A 23,274-nucleotide genomic window follows, 5' to 3' on the forward strand; every position below is an offset into this window, starting at 1 on the left:
TACTTTAAACTAATATTGAAATCTGATTTGTTGTTTTGTTTCACTGTCCCATTCTCAATGGCTGAGAAAAAGATGCGATTTAGAGCAAAAAATAGTGCGATTCGTGAATAAATCGCACCATTGAGAGCCAATCAGATTGCAAGGATAACCAGTGATTTCAAAATGGATTTAATAAATAACGTAAAACGTTGACGTTAACTCTTTTTTATGGATATAACGTAAAAAGCTTACAAGCTATGGCGTAATATATTAATTGCAGTGACCTCTTCTTGTCACGAGATTTTGGTACCAGAATAAGTTACTAGCATTTTGCTCATATTCGATCCATAAACTCATTGTATCTGTGATCACCGATAATCAGAAGCTGTAGTTATTACTTAGATCTTTATTACAACATGTTTTACATACTTTGGCAAGTGAAGTCTTGTCCACTCCAAGTTCCATTGTGTTGACATCTCCTTGCTTGAGAACCAGACGTTATATAGCCATCATTACACGAGAACTGACAGACAGTATCATAATACATTGTTGCATTCCCTGGACATCCAAGTCTTGTTCCATTTGACGGTGCAGGCACCGCTGGACACGTGATCCCTGCGGTGTGAAAAAGTAATGATGGTCAAAAGAATACAAAAAACCCCGAAATTTTAATGACCCTTCAATTGATTTAATAATGACAACGGGGTCTTTTATGATATGCAGCTTTGTATAAAACTGGTTCCACGTTTCACTTTGTAAAGACCTCTATATAATTGTGTTGGGTGAATTCACATAAGAGCATTAAGTTTAGCTTTCTAGTTTACCTTCACATCTGGGTATAGTATTGTTCCAAACACCGGGGTGTTTGTTGCCAGGGGCGACACACGTGACTGTTGACGAGCCATTCAGACGATAGCCAATTGCACAGGAAAAGTTACATTGTGCTCCATAATGATTATCACAGCTGCTCATGCGCAGTGGACCTCCTGGGTCTACCGTCAGAGACGTGCAATTGATAACTGATAACGAAAGGTATAGAAAATATGAATATCGATCACTCTTGGTATATAAAAGTTCATAATGATGATTTCCTTAATTGTCCGTGAAAACGTACACATGAGGACGTAACTGTACTTTAGACAACAAAGTCCTTTTTTATGGATATATATATAACGTAAAACGTTAACAATCTACGGCTACCTGGATCAATTGCGGTAACCTTTCCTTGTCTCGAGATCTTGGTACCGGAACAAGTTACTAGATTTTTGTTCATATTCGGTCCATAATTTTATGATATCTGCAGTTATTGCACTATTACCAATTGTCAGGCTGTAGCAACATGTTTTACATACTTTGACAAGTGAAGTCTTGTCCACTCCAAGTTCCATTTTGTTGACATCTCCTTGCTTGACAACCAGACCCTATATAGCCATCATTACACGAAAACTGACAGACAGTATCATAATACATCGTTGCATTCTCTGGACATCCAATCCTTGTACCATTGGACGGTGTAGGCAACGCTGGGCACGTTATCACTGTAGTCAGATTAATATTGATGGTAAAAAAAAAAAACATAATACGAAAGATTATAAACCCCCTAACTGATTCAATCATGAAAAGGGTTCCCTTTCTAATGGGGAGCTGTGTAGCCTCTATCATGTAAACACATCTAAATTATTGTGTTCGGTGAATTCGTTTAAGTCTATAAGTTGTTCAGTTTTCGAGTTTACCTTCACATCTGGGTATCGTATTGTTCCATACTCCAGGATGTTGGTTGCCAGGGGCAACGCACGAGACCGTTGACGAGCCATTCAAACGATAGCCAATTGCGCAAGAAAAGTTGCATTGAGCTCCATATTGATTATCACAGCTGTTCATGCGCAGTGGACCTCCTGGGTCTACCGTCAGGGACGTGCAGTTGATGACTGATAAGGAGAAATGGCGAAAAACTAACATTTATTTACTGTGATAAGAACTTTGGTGCATGCCTGAAGTTGAGACCGCTTATATACTCTTTATACTTTTTGGTAATCTCTTTCTAACACTTAAATATCAATTGACCTCTCAATCACCTTTACTCTTTAAAGTGTCATTACACAAATCGTAAAGCATAGTTAAATAAGCTCTCCCTAGTTCAGGATGACGTTGATTCTCTTCCACCCGTCCTCTTGACTGCGTACTACTTTTCTATGGAGAATATGGATATCAATTACTAATGGTAAACAGAGTGACTGATATTAAAAAGCTCTTTTTATAGGTGTATATAACGTAAAACGTTGACAACCCACAGCTACCTGGATCAATTGCGGTAACCTTTTCTCGTCTCGAGATCTTGGTACCAGAAAAAGTTACTAGATTTTTGTTCATATTCGGTCCATAATTTTATGATATCTGCAGTTATTGTACTATTACCAATTGTCAGGCTATAGCATTGCATCATGTTTTACATACTTTGACAAGTGAAGTCTTGTCCGCTCCAAGTTCCATTGTGTTGGCATCTCCTTGCTTGACACCCAGACCCTATATAGCCATCATTACACGAGAACTGACAGATAGTATCATAATACATTGTTGCATTCCCTGGACATCCAAGTCTTGTACCATTGGACGGTGTAGGCAGCGCTGGACACGTGATCACTGTAGTAAGAAATAATACTGAGGGTTAAGAAATATAGTACAAAAGTTGATGAAACCTCGTATTAATTCAATCATGAAAAGGGTTTCCTTTCTAATGAGGAGCTGTGTGGCCTCTATCATGTAAACACTTCTATGTAATTGTATAGGGTGAATTCGTATAAGTCTATATGTTGTTCCGTTTTCTAGTTTACCTTCACATCTGGGTATTGTATTGTTCCACACTCCAGGATGTTGGTTGCCAGGGGCAACACACGTGACTGTTGATGAGCCATTCAAACGATAGCCAATTGCACAAGAAAAATTACATTGTGCCCCATAATGATTATCACAGCTGTTCATGTGCAGTGGACCTCCTGGGTCTACCGTCAGGGACGTGCAATTGATAACTGATAAGGAAAAATGGAGAGAGCTTAATGTTTGTTTTCACAGTGAACTGAACTTTGGTACATATATAAATTTTAGAATGCTCATATACCCTTTATAGTTTTGGGGAATTGCTTTCAAACAAGCAATGAATAATCAAAAGTTCTTCACTCTTTTGAATATCATTTCACAAATCATTGTTTAATATTGAACACGCTCCTCCCTAGTTGATGATGACGTTGATTCTTGTTAACCTCTCTTCTTGGCAGCGCACTGCTATTATATTGAGAATAAGGATACCAATCACTCCTGGTAAATTAACAGTTCATTATGATGAATTCCCTTAATTGTTTGTGAAAAGAACCCTTTGAAAACTCACACATCAAGACCTACGGTGCACATTTAGACAACCAAAGACCTTTTTTGAGAATCTAACGTTAAAAACACGTCAGCTACAGCGTGGTAGATTAATTTCGGTAATGTTTCCATGTCTCGAGATCTTGCTACCAAAATAAGTTACTACGTAGCTTTGTCCTCATATTCGGTCCATAAACTTATGATATCTGCTGTTTTTGTGCTAATGCCGATAGTCAGGAGCTGTAATCATTACTTAGATCTTTATTGGAATATGTTTTACATACTTTGACAAGTGAAGTCTTGTCCTTCCCAAGTTCCATTGTGTTGACATCTCCTTGCTTGAGAACCAGACCCTATATAGCCATCATTACACGAGAACTGACAGACAGTATCATAATACATCGTTGCATTCGATGGACATCCAAGTCTTGCACCATTGGACGGTGGAGGCAACGCTGGACACGATATTACTGCAGTGTAAAATGAAATTAAAAAAATACAACCTGAAATTTAAGAAACCTTGTATATATTTAATAATGATAATGGCCTCTATTGTGATATGGAGCTATGTATAACACTGGGTTAGGTTTAACAATGTAAAGACATCTATTAACTTAGTTGTGTGAATTCCCATAAGCTGTTTAGTTTTCTAGTTTACCTTCACATCTGGGTATTGTATTGTTCCATACTCCAGGATGTTGGTTGCCAGGGGCAACACACGTCACCGATGACGAGCCATTCAAACGATAGCCAAGTGCACAAGAAAAGTTACACTTTTCTCCATAATGATTATCACAGCTGCTCATGCGCAGTGGACCTCCTGGGTCTACCGTCAGAGACGTGCAACTGATAACTGATAAGGAAACGTGGATAAAATATTGATATCAATCACTCTTGGTAAATAAACAGTTGATAATGATGACCTTTTTCATTGTATACGAAAATAACCCTAAGACACTCACACACGAAGACGTAAATTGTACGTTTGACAACGAAAGTTGTTTTGTTAACTCAGGCTGACATAACGTAAAAAGCTACGTAGTGGATTAATTGCGGAAGCCTTTTTCTTTCCCGAGATTTTGTCACCAGAATAAGTTACTAGCTTTTTCCTCATATTAGGTCCTTAGTTGTATGATATCTGTCAACGATAGTCAGGAGCTGCAGACATTACTTAGATCTTTATTGCGACATGTTTTGCATACTTTGGCAAGCAAAGTCTTGTCCACTCCAAGTTCCGTTTGGTTGACATCTTCTTTGTTGAGACCCAGACCCTGTATAGCCATCATTACACGAGAACTGACAGGCTGTATCATTATACACTGTTGCATTCTCTGGGCATCCAAATTTTATTCCATTGGGCGGTGCAGGCAACGCTGGGCACATATAGTCTACGGTGAGCAAAAAAGAACACAAAGATAAATGATTTCATGCAACACTATGGATGCTTTTCATTCAATAAAAACTTCCGAAAATTCGAAAAGAGCACACATGATACGGTACTGATTTTCTGGGAAATTTTCCAGAAAATTGTTGAATTACCGAAAAAGCGAATTATTCAACCGAAAATTCTGGAAATTTCAAAAGAAAATCAAATGAAACGGAAATTCTGGGTAAGGGATCTCCGAAAATTTTGGTATACAACGCGAGGTTGTCTCTTTTTCCGAAAATTCTGGTAAATTATGTTCCATTCGTCACTTGAAATGTTCAAATCAGGGACGCTTTCCACAAGATGAAAAATTTCGATATGAACTTCCGAAAATATCCAGTGTCGAATGCAACATCATTTTCTGGAATTTCAGGAAAAGAGAATAACCTTGCGAGGCGCACCAAAATTTTCTTTTTTTTGGCTGAATAGTTCGCTGTTCGGAAATTCAACAATTTCCGCATTTTCTGGAACTTTTCCCCAAAAATTTCCGTACCATTTGTCCCCGTTTCGAAACTTTCGGAATTTTTGGTTGAATGGAAAGCGCCCCAGAATTTTTGATCAAAATGGAAAGCGCCCAAGAATTTTTTATCAAATGGAAAGTACCCTACGTCTTTTCGAAAAACAATGCAACTGTTAATTTCCTAGTTGTAAAGACACGTTTGACATTCCAGCATGATTGGAGTTTGATCTTGAAATTTGCATTCGATAATTTTATGTTTTACGGTGAACCCCGCAATGAACAACGAGTGAAAAATGGCGTACGTAACACGCGGGTTTAGGGGGATATTTTCTCGACCAATTTTGGTTTCGGCGAAATTTTGGAGAAATAGAACCGAGGACGAGGCCACTTTCGAGCCAGGGCGTGCACTTGGTTCCATAAAATTATGATACGACGGTGAGTGGAAAGAACGGCGTTTCTGATGAGAGCAGAAGCTCTTCAATTGTTACTGGCGAGGAACTAGAGAAGAGGGGGAATGCCAGCACATCGGCAGATATGGTAGGAATTCCAATGATATTGAAGTTTTTCTAGCTGCAAATTATACATAATGCCAATAACGTGTGTGGTTTACAGGCGCAATCAGAAATTTAGTGAGAATTGATTTTTAAATTTTCATTGTAATTAACAATTACGTCATATGCATAAGGCCTGCGTTAGATACGAGATGACAAGCGATCAACATTGGTTGTAATCATCTAGTATACATCAAGAGGGAATATAATAGTTGCCGGTTTTAAAAACTGAACGTACTTTGCACTCAAATATTACTTCGTTCATTTACAAATCTAATGGTTACGTGGATGTTTCAGTTTGATCTAAAAGAAGTGGTCTCATGAAAAGGTGGCAAAATTGGGGACATGGTATTTACTGTATGAGTTAAAGAACACTCGAGAATAGCAAATGAGACAGAATTTACAACAGAAATATAAACTAATGACTATTTCTTGCGCGTTCTCCTTTAAATCGGTCTGCTAGTGTTTTGGAAATTTGAAACAAACGTTCAAGGTTGAGAGGAAAATCAAAATTACATGTTATAAACTATGCCAAAGATTGACGCGAAAGCGCGGCGTTCAAAAAAGTGAAATTTTCTAACAAAACGTTTCTACCAGTGGTACCACATCTAGCCCTACCTGCCTCCCCTGTGTCTACGAATATATGTCTCGTGTCACTGTTCGATTCGGTCCTAAACTCTCTGTAAAAGTCAGTATATATTTACAACAGGGTGATTTTTGTCCTAGCTAAAAGGTTAGATTGTATCTGCCTTAAATACTGATCTCGTCCCCCGTCCTCGACTCAATAGGGACCTTACGCATGTACGACGGCGACAGTGAAGATGGCACCTATTAAAAAGTGTGTTTATCTTTTACTTTGCAATTTCGCATTCATTTAGATCTATTTGGTGTGTTTGTTGGTATTAAAACTTGCCTCTGCTGAATATACTAGGAATGCGTTCAGTTCCAAATAGAAACACTAGAAATTAGCAGTAGTGGGTCCCGTTGTCAAAAAACTTGAAAATTGGTCATTTCACGTCGTTGATTTGCAGAGGACGGCAAAGAAATGTACCACGAATTATAACGCTCGTGCACAGCCACTGTTCTACACATTGAACTTTTTGTTTGGTGACGTTCTCGTTACCGTTACCGTCGTCTCTTTCCCTAACTAAACGTGAAAGATAATCCCATTTTTTGACTGAAGCCTTTAACGTGTACATGACGGATATTCTTTTATTTGTTTTATGGAATCTACATGAGATCATGATATGGAAATCGAAAAAATACAAAATGGATAACGTTTTTTATTCCCCGTGTTTTAACCAACTGAAAATGTGAAATTTCCCTTCCGGTTGAATGAGAAACCGCGGGGCGGGGCTAGGACCCGGAACTACAACTAGAACTAGGTTTATATATCTTTCGTAAATGTTTACAATTTTGAACCAAATTGGAATTATACTTGATCTTCCAAGTATATTTCACTTTTTTTTTTATTCGTTTCTGTTTATTTGGTTCGAAAAATGTGTCCACGTACGTTCTTGTTTTGACGTCACAGCCTGAATAGTCCCAGATCCTAATCCCGCGGTTTCTGACCCAACTGGAAGTGATATTTTACGTTTTCGGATGGGTAAAACGTGGCGAAAAAACAACGATGTTTCTTTTTTTATTGTCTTTGTTTTTGTCTTTGTTTTTTTTTTTTTCTATTTCCATATCAAGGTCTTGAGTAGATTCCATATAGCAAACCAAAAAGCATGTCATAGACACTTGAAAGAAGTCAACACAGCAACTTACCTGCACTTCCGTTGCCACAATACCGCAGATTGCACGAAGGCGGCGGCTTTAATTCATACACAAAGAAAGCGTCACAGTTCCGGACTTTAATGTCATCACTATGACCACAGCACGATAACCAGTTATAACAGACTTGACGAACCACCACACCATCGGCGACTGTAGGGTGTACACCAGAAAGCCAACCTGAAGCGACAGTGCCACAGCGAAGCATGGAAACGCACGTGTCCGCCATTTGATCCCCCGCAAGTCCTTGGAAGCGGTACCAACCTAGTTGCAGGTCACTATCACATATCTGTTGCGCCTGTAATGTGTATCCTTGAGCGCGATCTACTCCATTTAGAATTTTGTAATTTTTACACCCGTCCACTATCAGTGAAAATATACCAATTAGCTAATTGTCATGACAAAATTACTACCGTAAAATCCCACATCAAAGCCCTGGGCTTATATAACTTCAAAAGCGGTTTTGGGTGGGCTTATAAACGGGAGGCATATGTCCGGGGGGTGCGTATAAACATATTAAAAAAAAATGTTACGGAACGACGAGATAAAACATATCTGAGAAACGAATCAAAGCTAACAAACCATTACATTTAGAGCTATCACCGTATTACCCTCTTAGCCTATAACGCAAAAGGAACGCAGTTATACATTAGATGGGCTTATATCCGGGGGGGGTCTATATCCGGAATAATATCTTTGTTACCAAAGAGAAGGGCTCATATTCGGGGGGGGCTTATAACCGGGGGGGATTTAACGTGGGATTTTACGGTATTACTTTTAATCGCAGGTCATCTTATCGTTGATATAATTTTATCTGCATATTAACACAACATCTGTATGAACGGAGCAAAGAGTCGTGATTTAACATGTTAATCACAATTCAATACCAAACACTGGAAGTCACTATACGCCCTTAAAGCTAAAATAAAAGAAGATTCCAACCGTACATCCTATTGCTATGAGCTCAGACATAAGATGTAGGTAACGAAAACCGATTAGGAAAACACTTAGAGTGAGTAATTACAATAAACTTTTTCATGTTTCGAGTTCTTGGTACCAGAACAGGTCACAAGCTTTTCGCTCGTATTTGTCTTCTAACTCCAAGAGTCAGCAACTGTAGCCATTACTCCCGGAGGGGCCCGGGGAGACTCCTATATAAAAATGGACGGGGGTGTTCGTCAGAAATTTTGAAAACAACCCCTAAGGGGAACCAAAATCATGTTTTGTGGGGGTGGCTTGAATTATTGTTAACCTCTAAGGGGTGCCAATTCTATAGCAACACGATCTCCTGTCATGTTTTTTGTTTTTTGTTTTTGTTTTTGTTTTTTGTTTTTCTGTTTTTTTTCTGCTCAATACCCTAAAAGATACCTCAAAAACTCCCGCCATGAACCTTTTGGAGCTGAACACCCTTAAAGGCATCAAAACCGCTGTTTTAACTGCTAAAAGGTACGACGAGCCCCCCCCCCCCCCCCCTCCCCCCGTCCTTTTTATATGGGAGTCCCTAGATCTTAATTCGGTCCATAAACTTTTGATATCTGCTGTTTTTGTCCTATCACCGATAATCAGGAGTTGTAGTCATTACTTAGATCTTTACTGCAATATGTTTTAAATACCTTGGCAAGTGAAGTTTTGTCCACTCCAAGTTCCGTTCTGTTGACATCTCCTTGCTTGAGAACCAGACCCTATATAGCCATCATTACACGAGAACTGACAGACAGTGTCATAATACATTGTTGCATTCTCTGGACATCCAAGTCTTGTACCATTGGACGGTGCAGGCAACGCTGGACAAGTGATCGCTACAATATGAAATAATATTGATACAGTAGTAAAAATATCAACAACAAAAAAACTCTTTATTTATTTAACAGTTTCTTTTATGATTTGGCACTATGTATAACACAGTGGGCATCGGTATGGCTTTGTTGGGTGAATTTGCCTCAGACCATTTTAATTTTAACTTAAAAGATGTCACATTTTCTAGTTTACCTTCACATATGGGTATTGTGTTGTTCCATACTCCAGGATGTTGGTTGCCAGGGGCAACACACGTCACCGATGACGAGCCATTCAAACGATAGCCAATTGTACAAGAGAAGTTACATTGTGCTTCATAATGATTATCACAGCTGCTCATGCGTAGTGGACCTCCTGGGTCTACCGTCAGCGACGTGCAATTGATAACTGATAAGGAAACGTGGATAAAATATTGATATCAATCACTCTTGGTAAATAAACAGTTGATAATGATGACCTTTTTCATTGTATACGAAAATAACCCTAACACACTCACACACGAAGACGTAAACTGTACTTTTGACAACGAAAGTTCTGTGACAATAGGTATTGTTCTATAGCCTCGACACCAGGTCGAGGGATGTGTCAAAAGAGAAGCTTTCCTTAATAGCTATAATAAAAGTTATCAGTTGGCTTTAAAATGGCGTTCGACTGCTTTGATACGAACGACTCGAAACATGGTGTCAGAAGTGGGAGTCAGAAGTGGGAGTGTCAGAAGTCTTTCGAGTAGCTGGAAACGGTGGAAGGAAGAAGTGGAGCTTTACATGGATCTTGCCATGGCCGGAAAAGACGAAAAGACGAAAATAAAGCTGTTTCTTTACCTCATCGGAAGTAAAGGCAGAGAAATCTATGAAACTTTGAGCTTCACACGCGAACCAGATGACCGAAATTTGAGTCACGTTTTGGAAGGCTTTGAAGCACATTGCAATCCGAAAAAGAATGAAACCGTGGAGAGGTATAAATTCTTTCAGCGCTTTCAAGAACCAGGAGAGCCATTTGAAAGGTTTGTAACAGATTTAAAAGTCCTGGCGTCAACATGCAATTTTGGAACTCTAAAAGATTCATTAGTGCGTGATCGTATCATTTGTGGAATACGAGATAAACAACTTCGAGCAGATTTACTTAAAGAGCGCGATTTAAATTTAGAAAAGTGTCTTCAAACATGCCGTGCCGTTGCACTGTCCAAGGATCAAAGCAAAACGCTTGAGCCGGACCAGGGTGAGGTACATTTTGTGAAAGAAAACCAGAAACGTCCCCCAAAACTGGGTAGAAAATTGCCAAGTTTCAAAGATGACAAGGATCGCGTGCCAGCCGCTGATCGCGTGCCAGATGCTAATCATCGAAAGAAACCCAAATCGAAGGAATTCGTGACATGCAAGTTTTGTGGAAACAAACACGAAAAACGCCGCGACAAATGTCCAGCATTCGGAAAAAGATGTTTGAGTTGCAAAAAGATGAACCACTTCACAACCCAGTGTCGACTCAACACAAAAGTCAACGTTGTGGAAACAGACGAAGATGAAGATGATGAATACTGTTTGACTCTGGAGTCAGAGATTCAAAGCGAAGTGATTAATTCGTCCAGCGACCGGAAACACGCAAAGAAGTTACTTGCGACCCTTTACGTAGACAAATCAGCAATCAAGTTCCAACTTGACAGCGGCGCGACTTGCAACTTGGTGCCCGCCAATCTCCTTCGCGATAAAAGCAAACTAAAGGCCACACGAAAGGTCTTGACGATGTACAACAAAACAACCGTGACACCGCTGGGACAGTGCACACTAGAAGTCCATAACCCAAAGAATCACAAGATGTATCAAGTTGATTTTGTCGTTGTGGATGGAAACAGATGCATGCCCATACTTGGAAGTCCTACAATTCAAGAGATGGACTTAATTAAGGTACAGCAACACAACATTCTATCCGTTGAAGCAAATCCTGTCACGCAAGAAGTGCTATTGAAGGATTATCCTGATGTCTTCCAAGGTACTGGGAAGTTAGAAGGCCAGTACAACCTTGAAGTTAGAGAAGATGTTCAGCCAGTCGTACACCCTCCTCGACGAGTGCCGGTAGCACTTAAGGAGAAGCTGAAACAAGAATTAGAGAAACTTCAGCGCCTGGGTGTAATCAAGAAAGTGACTGGACCAACGCCTTGGGTTTCAAGCCTAGTTACAGCTCGGAAGCCCAATGGACAGCTCCGAGTATGCCTGGATCCTAAGGATCTGAATGAAGCATTAAAGAGAAGCCACTACCCAACGCCCACTATAGATGAAATACTGCCAGAGCTTGGAAGAGCGAAAGTGTTCTCAACCGTCGATGTTAAAAATGGGTTTTGGCATGTGGAGCTGACGGATGAAAGTTCAATGTTAACAACGTTTAACTCGCCCTTCGGAAGATTCCGATGGTGTCGTCTGCCATTCGGCGTAAGCCCAGCCCCAGAAGAATTCCAGCGGAGGCTCAACAACGCCTTGGAGAACCTGAAAGGTGTACTCCCGATACATGACGACATTTTGATCCATGGAGAGGGCACTACTGAAGAAGAAGCCTTGCAAGACCATGATAGAAACCTCCTACAGCTTATGCAGAGGTGCAAGGAAAAGAACATTAAGTTAAACAAAGAGAAAGTCAAGCTGAGGTCCAAAGAAGTACCGTTCATGGGTCACGTGATCACATCCGAAGGTCTCAAGGCAGACCCGGAAAAGATTAGAGCAGTTCAAGAGATGCCAACACCAACCGATGTAGCCGGCGTCCGAAGATTCATCGGCTTTACAAATTACCTTAGCAAATTTCTGCCACGTTTAAGCGATGTTTGCGCGCCACTCCGCCAGCTCACTGTGCAAAATACGGAATGGTTTTGGGCTGACATCCATGACAGAGCTGTCAGCCAGGTGAAATCTCTTGTTACTCAAGCCCCAGTTCTTCAGTATTTTGACTCCACCAAGAGTGTGACCCTCCAATGTGATGCTTCAGACAAGGGCCTGGGAGCAGTCATCATGCAGAATGATCAGCCTATTGCCTGCGCCAGCCGTGCACTGACAGACGCAGAGACGCGCTATGCCCAAATTGAGAAGGAGTTGTTGGCAGTTGTCTACGGCTTGGAGAAGTTCCATACCTACACGTATGGCAGATGTGTAGCAGTACAGTCTGATCACAAGCCCTTAGAAATGATCTTCAAGAAGTCACTACACAAGGCTCCTAAGCGACTTCAGCGTATGCTCATGCGAACACAATTGTATGACATCAAGTTGAATTACCGTCGAGGAAGCACCATGTATTTGGCTGATACCTTAAGCCGCGCGTTCCTTCCCTATGATGTAGTACAGAAGACTGCTGAAGAATTCGAGAGCGTCAACATGGTGGAACACATAAGAGTGAAACCTGCTACCCTACACGAAATCAGAGCTCACACAGAGCAAGATGAAGTTCTCCAAGAGTTGATGAAGGTCATTAAGGCAGGTTGGCCCGAAACCAAGCAGGAAGTCCCTCACCAGTTAACGCCCTTCTTTGGCGTACGAGATGAGCTCAGTATGCAAGATGGAATTGTTCTCCGAGGTGAGCGAGTGGTAATTCCCAAGTCTCTTCAGCGCCAGATGGTGAACCGAGTTCATTATGCACACACCGGAACTGCCAGCAGTCTGTCTCGAGCCAGAGAGTGCATTTATTGGCCAGGGATGAGCACCGATGTGAAGCACTTCATTGAAAAGTGTGACGTCTGCCGTGCGTTTGACAAACGACAGTCTAAGGAAACGTTTATCCCTCATGAATCACCAGACCTTCCCTGGGAGAAAGTTGGAGTAGACCTGTTCAACTTCAATGGCCGAGATTACCTAATCACTGTTGATTACTACTCCTCGTTCTGGGAGATTGATGTACTGGAGAACACAAGATCTGGTACGGTGATTCGCAAGCTCAAGTCTCAATTTGCCAGACACGGTATACCAGAAACGTGTATGTCGGACAATGGTTCACAGTTCAGTTCCGACGAGTTCCGAGAGTTCAGCCGTCAGTGGAACTTCAAGCACAACACAAGTTCCCCGAAATATCCTCAGAGCAATGGGAAAGTGGAGGCAGCAGTGAAGTCAGCGAAAACTATTTTGAAGAAGTCACGAAAGGCAAGAACTGACCCTTATCTCGCGCTCCTTGAGTATAGAAACACGCCAACGCAAGGCATGGATACCAGCCCCGTAATGCGACTCATGAGTAGACGAACGCGAACTCAATTGCCTACAATGCCTAAACTTCTGAAACCAACAGTGGACGAAAACGTCTATCAGAAGATCATGGCAAACAAAGATAAACAAGCCGCAAACTACAATAAAGGAGCCAAGGATTTACCAGAACTACAGAAAGGAGACATAGTCAGATTCATTCCTCCTGGAAGCACAACTAAAGAAGCTGTGAAAGCAAGAGTAGGCAAGCAAGTCGGGATACGGTCATATGAAGTCATCACAGAAGATGGAGCCCAATACCGCCGCAATCGGAAGCACTTGCGAAAGACAAAGGAGGATGACATGCTAATCAAAACACGAGGTCTCCATGCACATACAACACCGGCGTTGCCCATGACTCCAGCGCCCAGAGAGCCAGCTGTGGCCACCCCTATCAAGCCATCACCTGACCCCACTGGTCACACAACCCGCTCTGAAAGGACCGTGACTCCACATCCCAAAGAGCCAGCCGTAGCCACGCCTATTGAGCCATTCTCACAGGCCACTGGTTACAAAACACGCTCAGGAAGGGCTGTTAAACCGCCCTCGTACTTACAGGACTTTGTCACCAGACATTGATTGAACATTGTTTAAACATTGATTGACTTTGATAGAACATTGATCTTTGATTCTGACAATAGCTGATTAGTTTCTAACACTTTAATCGATCGATCTAGATTTTTTTTTACTTTTATTTTTTTTTTATAAGAGAAAGGATGTGACAATAGGTATTGTTCTATAGCCTCGACACCAGGTCGAGGGATGTGTCAAAAGAGAAGCTTTCCTTAATAGCTATAATAAAAGTTATCAGTTGGCTTTAAAATGGCGTTCGACTGCTTTGATACGAACGACTCGAAACAAGTTCTTTTGTTAACTGACATAACGTAAAAAGCTACGTAGTGGATTAATTGCGGAAGCCTTTTTCTTTCCCGAGATTTTGTCACCAGAATAAGTTACTAGCTTTTTCCTCATATTAGGTCCTTAGTTGTATGATATCTGTCAACGATAGTCAGGAGCTGCAGACATTACTTAGATCTTTATTGCGACATGTTTTGCATACTTTGGCAAGCAACGTCTTGTCCACTCCAAGTTCCATTTGGTTGACATCTTCTTTGTTGAGACCCAGACCCTGTATAGCCATCATTACACGAGAACTGACAGGCTGTATCATTATACACTGTTGCATTCTCTGGGCATCCAAATTTTATTCCATTGGGCGGTGCAGGCAACGCTGGGCACATATAGTCTACGGTGAGCAAAAAAGAACACAAAGATAAATGATTTCATGCAACACTATGGATGCTTTTTATTCAATTAAAACTTCCGAAAAATTCGAAAAGGGCACACATGGTACGGTACTGATTTTCTGGGAAACTTTCCAGAAAATTGTTGAATTACCGAAAGAGCGAATTATTCAACCGAAAATTCTGGAAATTTCAGAAGAAAATCAAAAGAAACGGAAATTCTGGGTAAGGGATCTCCGAAAATTTTGGTATACAACGCGAGGTTGTCTCTTTTTCCGAAAATTCTGGTAAATTATGTTCCATTCGTCACTTGAAATGTTCAAACCAGGGACGCTTTCCACAAGATGAAAAATTTCGATATGAACTTCCGAAAATATCCAGTGTCGAATGCAACATCATTTTCTGGAATTTCAGGAAAAGAGAATAAACTTGCGAGGCGCACCAAAATTTTCTTTTTTTTGGCTGAATAGTTCGCTGTTCGGAAATTCAACAATTTCCGCATTTTCTGGGACTTTCCCCCGGAAATTTCCGTACCATTTGTCCCCGTTTCGAAACTTTCGGAATTTTTGGTTGAATGGAAAGCGCCCCAGAATTTTTGATCAAAATGGAAAGCGCCCAAGAATTTTTTATCAAATAGAAAGCACCAAGAGAAAATGAGGGGACAGAGAGGGACATTGAGGGCGTTGGCTGGGATATGTCGATTCCACTAAAGTTATTTTTAGTTTTAGACGGAAACGGAAGTCTATTTCCCCAGACGTCCGCATGATACCTTTCACCTGTTGATCAGGGAATTTTTAAAGGGCGGTCTGCGTGGAAATACGTTTTTGTCAGTAGAAGCGCGTAAAGAATAGGGGTTGACACATTATGCTCCTAAAATCGAGCATTATGCTTTTTGGCACTGCTCCCAAAACGGACTATTATGCTCCAAATTATGCTCGACTGTAACTATTGTAATCGTAATTATGCCGCAAAATTTTTTTCCCGGACCCCGGTGAGTTATAATTATGCCGTAAAAATTTTTTTCCCGGACCCCGGTGAGTCATAATTGTGCCGTAAAAATTTTTTCCGGGACCCCCGTGAAGTGCGATAATAGTAATGGAAACCATGTAGAACATTAAAATAGCTTGAAATTTTGTAGTTTTAACTTAATAAATGGACAATAGTAGCTCTAAAAAAGGAAATAACTGTTATGTTGCAAAATGGCACTATTATGCCGCCAAGAAAGCACTATTATGCCGGCAAAATGCACTATTATGCCGGCATTATGCTCGATGCTCCACATATAGTATTATGCTCGAAATCATGCCGGCATAATGTGTCAACCCCTAGTAAAGAACCACAACCTATTTGGAATAAAAACGCTGGGTAAAAGAAATATCAAAGTTTTTCCCCTGAAAATTTGAATCAAAGAAATCAGCGATGACAACAAGAAAGAATTTATTTGCTTTCATTTGTATAACAACATGCAGAGAGGTAACGTATTGTTCTATATTGAAAACATATATAACATGGAATACTGTTTCAAGCTGTAGCGATTCTGACACCTCTAAACCCATCGACGAAAGAAATCTTAGCCCACTGAAGAAAACTAATTTGGTTCCTACGGCAAAACTATTTTTGAACCCAGCGGCAAAATTACCCTCAACCCAGCAACAGGAGAATATAATTCTGGCCGAGCTGCAAAACAGTTCGGAGGGTAGCTAAAATATTTTGAATCTAGGAACCAAAACAACTCGAAGCCTAGCGATTAGCGACAGAAATCAACTTGAATACTATATCACAACAAAACAATTCTCAACCATACGACAGAAGTCTATTTGAACCTCAACAGCGCGGATAAAACAACTCGGAGTGTAGCGATCAGCCTAGAAAATAACTCAACAAAACAACAGCTCAGAGCGATCAGTGATCAGCGACAGAAATAATGTTGAATAGCGGTACAGTGGCAAATTGAAAAGAGCTCGCCGTGAAGCGACCTGCAACAGAAATAACTTGGACTCCAGCAACAAAACAGCTCGAGGTGGGACGACCAGTGACCGTCAGAAATAATTTTGAATACAATAACAAATACCTTAGAGTAGCGCTCAGCGAGAGAAATCATTTTGAATGCCGGCACAGCGATTAAACAGCTAGAGGCATGGCGATCATGGGAATGTAGCAACAGAACTAGTTGTGAATGCTGATACAGCGACAAAACAACTCCTGTAGCTCGGAGCGAAGCGATAACCGAAAGAAACCCGGGCAGAAATAATTTTGAATTCACAGAGAAACAGAACAACTCACAACGCGGTAGTGATCAGCGACAGAAACAATTTTTCTGTTCAACGACAAAACAACTCGCATTCAAGCGACAAAAAATGATTTTGTACCAGCAACTAAAGTACATTGAACTGAGCGAAAGGGACAACTTCTTCTGACTGCTTTTCCAACAGAGAAAACCAGAAAAAACGGAGGTGTCATCTTCGTTTGATCATGTTCATGCCACGTTTTCTTCACCTTCGGCTAATTTGCACTAATGTAAGCTTTCTCTCTTCAGTGTGGGGAGAAAATCTCATTGTCCTTGCCAACATCAATGTCGAAGTCCACCGGCTTGTAAACTCCATTTGAAAAAGCCACAGTGCATAGTCCATAACAGCAGCCACGACCCTTATAACATGCTCCGCCGGAATGTTTTGTTAACCACTCAGAACTACATTTCCGCCCGTCTGCATGTGCCATTTTATTCCCAAGGAGATGTAAAAATGTATCTCCCACATTGACTTATCCAGCCAGAAATACCAACTGTCTCTAATGTACCCGTAAAAGGCGCCTCTATCGAAAAAGCGTATTTCCCCGTGGACCGCCGTTACTAAATTGCCTGATCACCTAAAGAATAATGGTATCATGCGGACGTAAAAGGAAATGCACTCCCGCTGTTTTCGGCAACCCTAAAATAACTCTAGCGGAATTGACATATTCCAAGGCCTGGACTGGGAGCCTCCCTCTCTGTCCCTCATTTTCTCTTGAAAGCACCCTACGTCTTTTCGAAAAACAATGCAACTGTTAATTTCCTAGTTGTAAAGACACGTTTGACATTCCAGCATGATTGGAGTTTGATCTTGAAATTTGCATCCGATAATTTCATGTTTTACGGTGAACCCCGCAATGAACAACGAGTGAAAAATGGCGTACGTAACACGCGGGTTTAGGGGGATATTTCCTCGACCAATTTTGGTTTCCGCCACATTTTGGAGAAATAGAACCGAGGACGAGGCCAGTTTCGAGCCAGGGCGTGCACTTGGTTCCATAAAATTATGATACGACGGTGAGTGGAAAGAACGTTGTTTCAGATGAGAGCAGAAGCTCTTCAATTGTTACTGGCGAGGAACTAGAGAAGAGAGGGAATGCCAATACACCGGCAGATATGGTAGGAATTCCAATGATATTGAAGTTTTTCTAGCTGTAAATTATACATAATGCCAATAACGTGTGCGGTTTACAGGCGTAATTAGAAATTTAGTGAGAATTGATTTTTAAATTTTCATTGAAATCAACGATGATGTCATATGCATAAGGCCTGCGTTAGATACGAGATGATAAGCAATCAATATTGGTTGCAATCATCTGATATAGATCAAGAGGGAATACAATAGTTACCGGTTTTAATATCTACACATACTTTGCACTTAAATATTACTTCGTTCATTTACAAGTCTAATGGTTACGTGGATGTTTCAGTTTGATCTAAACGAAGTGGTCTCATGAAAAGGCGGCAAAATTGGGGACATGGTATTTACTGTATGAGTTAAAGAACACTCGAGAATTGCAAACGAGACAGAATTTTACAACAGAAATATATAAACTAGTGACTATTCCTTGCGCGATATCCTTTAAATCGATCTGCTAGTGTTTTGGAAATTTGAAACAAACGTCCAAGGTTGAGAGGAAGATCAAAATTACATGTTACAAACTATGCCAAAGATTGAAGCGAAAGCGCGGCGTAAAAAAGTGAAATTGTCTAACGAAACGTTTCTGCCAGTGGTACCACATCTAGCCCTACCTGCCTCCCCTGTGTCTACGAATATATGTCTCATGTCACTGTTCGGTTCTTAAACTCTCTGTGAAAGTCAGTATATATGTACAACAGGGTGATTATTGTCCTAGCTCAAAGGTTAGATTGTACTCGCCTTAAATACTGATCTCAATCCCCGTCCTCGACTCAATAGGGACCTTAGGCATGTACGACGGCGACAGTGAAGATGACGCCTATTAAAAAGGGTGTTTATCTTTTACTTTGCAATTTCGCATTCATTTAGATCTATTCGGTGTGTTTGTTGGTATTAAAACTTGCCTCTGCTGAATATACTACAAATGCGTTCAGTTCCAAATAGAAACACTAGAAATTAGCAGTAGTGGGTCCCGTTGTCAAAAAACTTGGAAATTGGTCATTTCACGTCGTTGATTTGCAGAGGACGGCAAAGAAATGTACCAAGAATTATAACGCACGGCACAGCCATTGTTCTACTCATTGAAATTTTTGTTTGGTGACATTCTCGTTGTCGTTGCCGTCGTCTCTTTCCCTAACCAAACGTGAAAAATAATTGGAATTATACTTGATTTTCCAAGTATATTTTACTTTTTTTTTTTCGTTTCTGTTTATTTGGTTCGAAAAATGTGTCCACGTACATTCTTGTTTTGACGTCACAGCCTGACTAGTCCCAGATCCTAATCCGGCGTTTCCTGAGCCAACCGGAAGTGACATTTTACGTTTTCGGATGGGTAAAACGTGGCGAAAAACCAACGACATACATCGTTTTTTTTTTTTTTTTCAGCTTCTATATCACGGTCGTGAGTAGATTCCATATAGCAAACCAAAAAACATGTCATAGACACTTAAAAGAAGTCAACACAGCAACTTACCTGCACTTCCGTTGCCACAATACCGCAGATTGCATGAAGGCGGCGGCTTTAATTCATACACGAAGAAAGCGCCACAGTTCCGGACTTTAATGTCATCACTATGACCACAGCACGATAACCAGTTATAACAGACTTGACGAACCACCACACCATCGGCGACTGTAGGGTGTACACCAGAAAGCCAACCTGAAGCGACAGTGCCACAGCGAAGCATGGAAACGCATGTGTCCGCCATTTGATCCCCCGCAAGTCCGTGGAAGCGGTACCAACCTAGTTGCAGGTCACTATCACATCTCTGTTGGGCCTGTAATGTGTATCCTTGAGCGCGATCTACTCCATTTAGGATTTTGTAATTTTTACACCCGTCCACTATCAGTGAAAATATACCAATTAGCTAATTGTCATGACAAAAGTACTACCGTAAAATCCCACATCAAAGCCCTGGGTTTATATAACTTCATAAGCGAATTTTGGGTGGGCTTATAAACGGGAGGCTTATGTCCCGGGGGTGCGTATGAACAGATTAAAAAAAAATGTTACGGAACGACGAGATAAAACATATCTGAGAAACGTAAAAGTAAAGCTAACAAACCATTACATTTAGAGCTATTACCGTATTACCCTATTAGCCTATAACTTATAATTAAAAATTTTGATCTTTGTAATGAAACGCAAAGGAACACACTTAAACATTAGATGGGCTTATACCCGGGGGCCTGTATCCGGAATAATATCTTTGTCAGCAAAGAGAAGGGCTTATATTCGGGGGGACTTATAACCGGGGGGGCTTTAACGTGGGATTTTACGGTACTACTTTTAATTGCAGGTCATCTTATCGTTGATATAATTTTATCTGCATATCAGTACAACACCTGTATAAACGGAGCAAAGAGTCGTGATTTAACATGTTAATCACAATTCAATACCAAACACTGTAAGTCACTGTACGCCTTTGAAGCTAAAATAAAAGATGTTACCAACGGTATATCCTAATGCTATGAGCTCAGACATAAGATGCAGGTAGCGAAAAACCGATTAGGAAACCACTTAAAGCTAGTAATAAACTTTTTCATGTTTCGAGATCTTGGTACCAGAACAGGTCACAAGCTTTTCGCTAGTATTTGGCCCATAAATATATCTGCTGTTTTCGTCCTCTAACTCCAAGAGTCAGCAACTGTAGCCATTACTCCCGGAGGGGCCCGGGGAGACTCCTATATAAAAATGGACGGGGGTGTTCGTCAGAAATTTTGAAAACAACTCCTAAGGGGAATCAAGATCATGTTTCGTGGGGGTGGCTTGAATTATTGTTCACCTCTAAGGAGTACCAATTCTAAAGCAACACAATCTCCTGTCATGTTTTTTTGAACCTTTTGGGGCTGAACACCCTTAAAGGCATCAAAACCGCTGTTTTAACTCCTAAAAGTACGACGAGCCCCCCCCCCCCCCCCCGTCCTTTTTATATAGCAGTCCCGAGATCTTAATTCGGACCATAAACTTTTGATATCTGCTGTTTTTGTCCTATCACCGATAATCAGGAGTTGTAGTCATTACTTAGATCTTTACTGCAATATGTTTTACATACCTTGGCAAGTGAAGTTTTGTCCACTCCATGTTCCGTTCTGTTGACATCTCCTTGCTTGAGACCCAGACCATATATAGCCATCGTTACACGAGAACTGACAGACAGTGTCATAATATATTGTTGCATTCTCTGGACATCCAAGTCTTGTACCATTGGGCGGTGCAGGCAACGCTGGACAAGTGATCGCTGCAATGTGAAATAATATTAATACAGTAGTAAATATAAAAAAAACATTTTATTTATTTAACTGTTTCTTTTATGATTTGTCACTATGTATAACACCGGGTATGAAGAAAGCCACTATATAAAGGCGTTGGGCATCGGTATAGCTTTGTTGGGTTAATTTGCATCAGACCATTTTAATTTTAACTTAAAAGATGTCAAATTTTCTAGTTTACCTTCACACATGGGTATTGTGTTGTTCCACACACCAGGATGTTGGTTGCCAGGGGCAACACACGTGACTGTTGACGAGCCATTCAAACGATAACCAATTGCACAAGAGAAGTTACATTGTGCTCCATAATGATTATCACAACTGTTCATGCGCAGTGGACCTCCTGGGTCTACCGTCAGGGACGTGCAATTAATAACTGATAAGGAAAAATGGAAAGAACTAAACATTTATCTACTGTGACAAGAGCTTTAGCACATGTATGAGTTTGGGAATGCTTATATATATGGTTTTTGGTAATCTCGCTCCAGCCATCGCTAAAAATTATCCATTATCTTTACTCTTTTAATTATGACTTCACAAATCAAAGTGTAATATCAAAAAGTTTCTCTCTAAATGATGCTGACTTTGACTGTTGTGCCCCTCTCCTCTTGACAGCGTACTGCTATTGTAATGAGAATATGGATATTGTAATGAGAATATGGATATCGATCACTCTTAGTAAACAAAGAGTTGATCAGCTCATTTACATGGCTAGGCACGCTCAAACATGCAGACTCCAAACTGATGCACTCTTAGACGACGGCCAGGGGGCACACTTGGAAAAATTGAACGGGGGTGTACGGCCCGCTTCCCAAAACCCTTACCCTATTTATGACCAAAATCTGCGATATTCCCTGCCCTATGTATGACCTGACCCTTCAATCAAAACCCTGTTTCAAACCCGCGTTACAATTAGCTCCGTTGTCCAGACCAATGCTAAATTACGGTAAACATAATTTGTGATGGGCTTTTGCTGATTTTCTTTTCGATAACGACGAAAAAGTATCTTCTTCTCAGAGTGCAAAATCCATACCCGATTTATAACCAAAATGGCTAAAATCAGCTAAAATCGATACCCTATTTATGACCAAAACGGCTGAAAACCCATACCCTTTGGGGCCGCACATACCTATATAGCCCATATAAGGAAGTATCCCCCCGGGGACGACGGTAGCTCTTGTTTTTGGATACAGCGTAAAAAGCCTTCCACTTACTTATAATTAGTGGACTAATTTATTCACAATAACCTTTTCCTGTGCCGAGATTACTTCCAAGCTTTTTGCTCATAGGTTTATCTACAGTTTTTGTCCTATCACCGATGGTCAGGAGCTGTACATACCTTCACAAGTGAAATCTTGTCCACTCCAAGTTCCATTGTGTTGACATCTCCTTGCTTGAGACCCAGACCCTATATAGCCATCATTGCACGAGAACTGACAGACAGTGTCATAATATATTGTTGCATTCTCTGGACATCCAAGTCTTGTACCATTGGACGGTGCAGGCAACGTCGGACACCTGTTTACTGCAGTTAGAAGTGGAAAAACCTTTTAAGAAGACCAGTGGCGTGTACGCTTTTACTAGGCGCGTGGTTTGATGTGGTTCTAAACCTGACGCGGCTCGTAATTTTACGCGGTAGCGGAACTGAAGCTAGGTAGAAGACAGCGCGGAAAAGGCCGTTGCATGGCATATAATTATAATTTACTACCATTGATTAAATTCTACCTGACAATTTTCTGTTTTTAAAATTTGATTTAACAAAGCTAGTTTACCTA

The 23,274-nt window shown here is 40.8% G+C and overlaps 1 protein-coding gene across 1 annotated transcript in view; it reads right to left on the bottom strand.

Annotated features, from left to right (window-relative positions):
- Window positions 1-23,274, bottom strand: part of LOC110042771 (sushi, von Willebrand factor type A, EGF and pentraxin domain-containing protein 1-like) — a 43,146-nt gene that overhangs the window by 14,200 nt on the left and 5,672 nt on the right. Inside the window, exons 4-20 of the mRNA XM_089280644.1 lie at window positions 22,839-23,024; window positions 21,681-21,875; window positions 21,283-21,468; window positions 19,701-20,069; window positions 14,618-14,803; window positions 9,542-9,736; window positions 9,166-9,351; window positions 7,547-7,915; window positions 4,542-4,727; window positions 3,998-4,192; window positions 3,624-3,809; window positions 2,811-3,005; window positions 2,434-2,619; window positions 1,713-1,907; window positions 1,332-1,517; window positions 804-998; window positions 409-594 (exon numbers count right to left, since the gene is read on the bottom strand). Coding sequence (XP_089136770.1) covers window positions 409-594; window positions 804-998; window positions 1,332-1,517; window positions 1,713-1,907; window positions 2,434-2,619; window positions 2,811-3,005; window positions 3,624-3,809; window positions 3,998-4,192; window positions 4,542-4,727; window positions 7,547-7,915; window positions 9,166-9,351; window positions 9,542-9,736; window positions 14,618-14,803; window positions 19,701-20,069; window positions 21,283-21,468; window positions 21,681-21,875; window positions 22,839-23,024 — 3,582 coding nt within the window. The remainder of the gene's footprint in view (window positions 1-408; window positions 595-803; window positions 999-1,331; window positions 1,518-1,712; window positions 1,908-2,433; window positions 2,620-2,810; window positions 3,006-3,623; window positions 3,810-3,997; window positions 4,193-4,541; window positions 4,728-7,546; window positions 7,916-9,165; window positions 9,352-9,541; window positions 9,737-14,617; window positions 14,804-19,700; window positions 20,070-21,282; window positions 21,469-21,680; window positions 21,876-22,838; window positions 23,025-23,274) is intronic.

Source organism: Orbicella faveolata, unplaced genomic scaffold (assembly GCF_042242905.1).
Source record: "Orbicella faveolata isolate gen_17 unplaced genomic scaffold, um_ofav_v1 contig_48, whole genome shotgun sequence".
Classification (NCBI taxonomy): Eukaryota; Metazoa; Cnidaria; class Anthozoa; order Scleractinia; family Merulinidae; genus Orbicella; species Orbicella faveolata.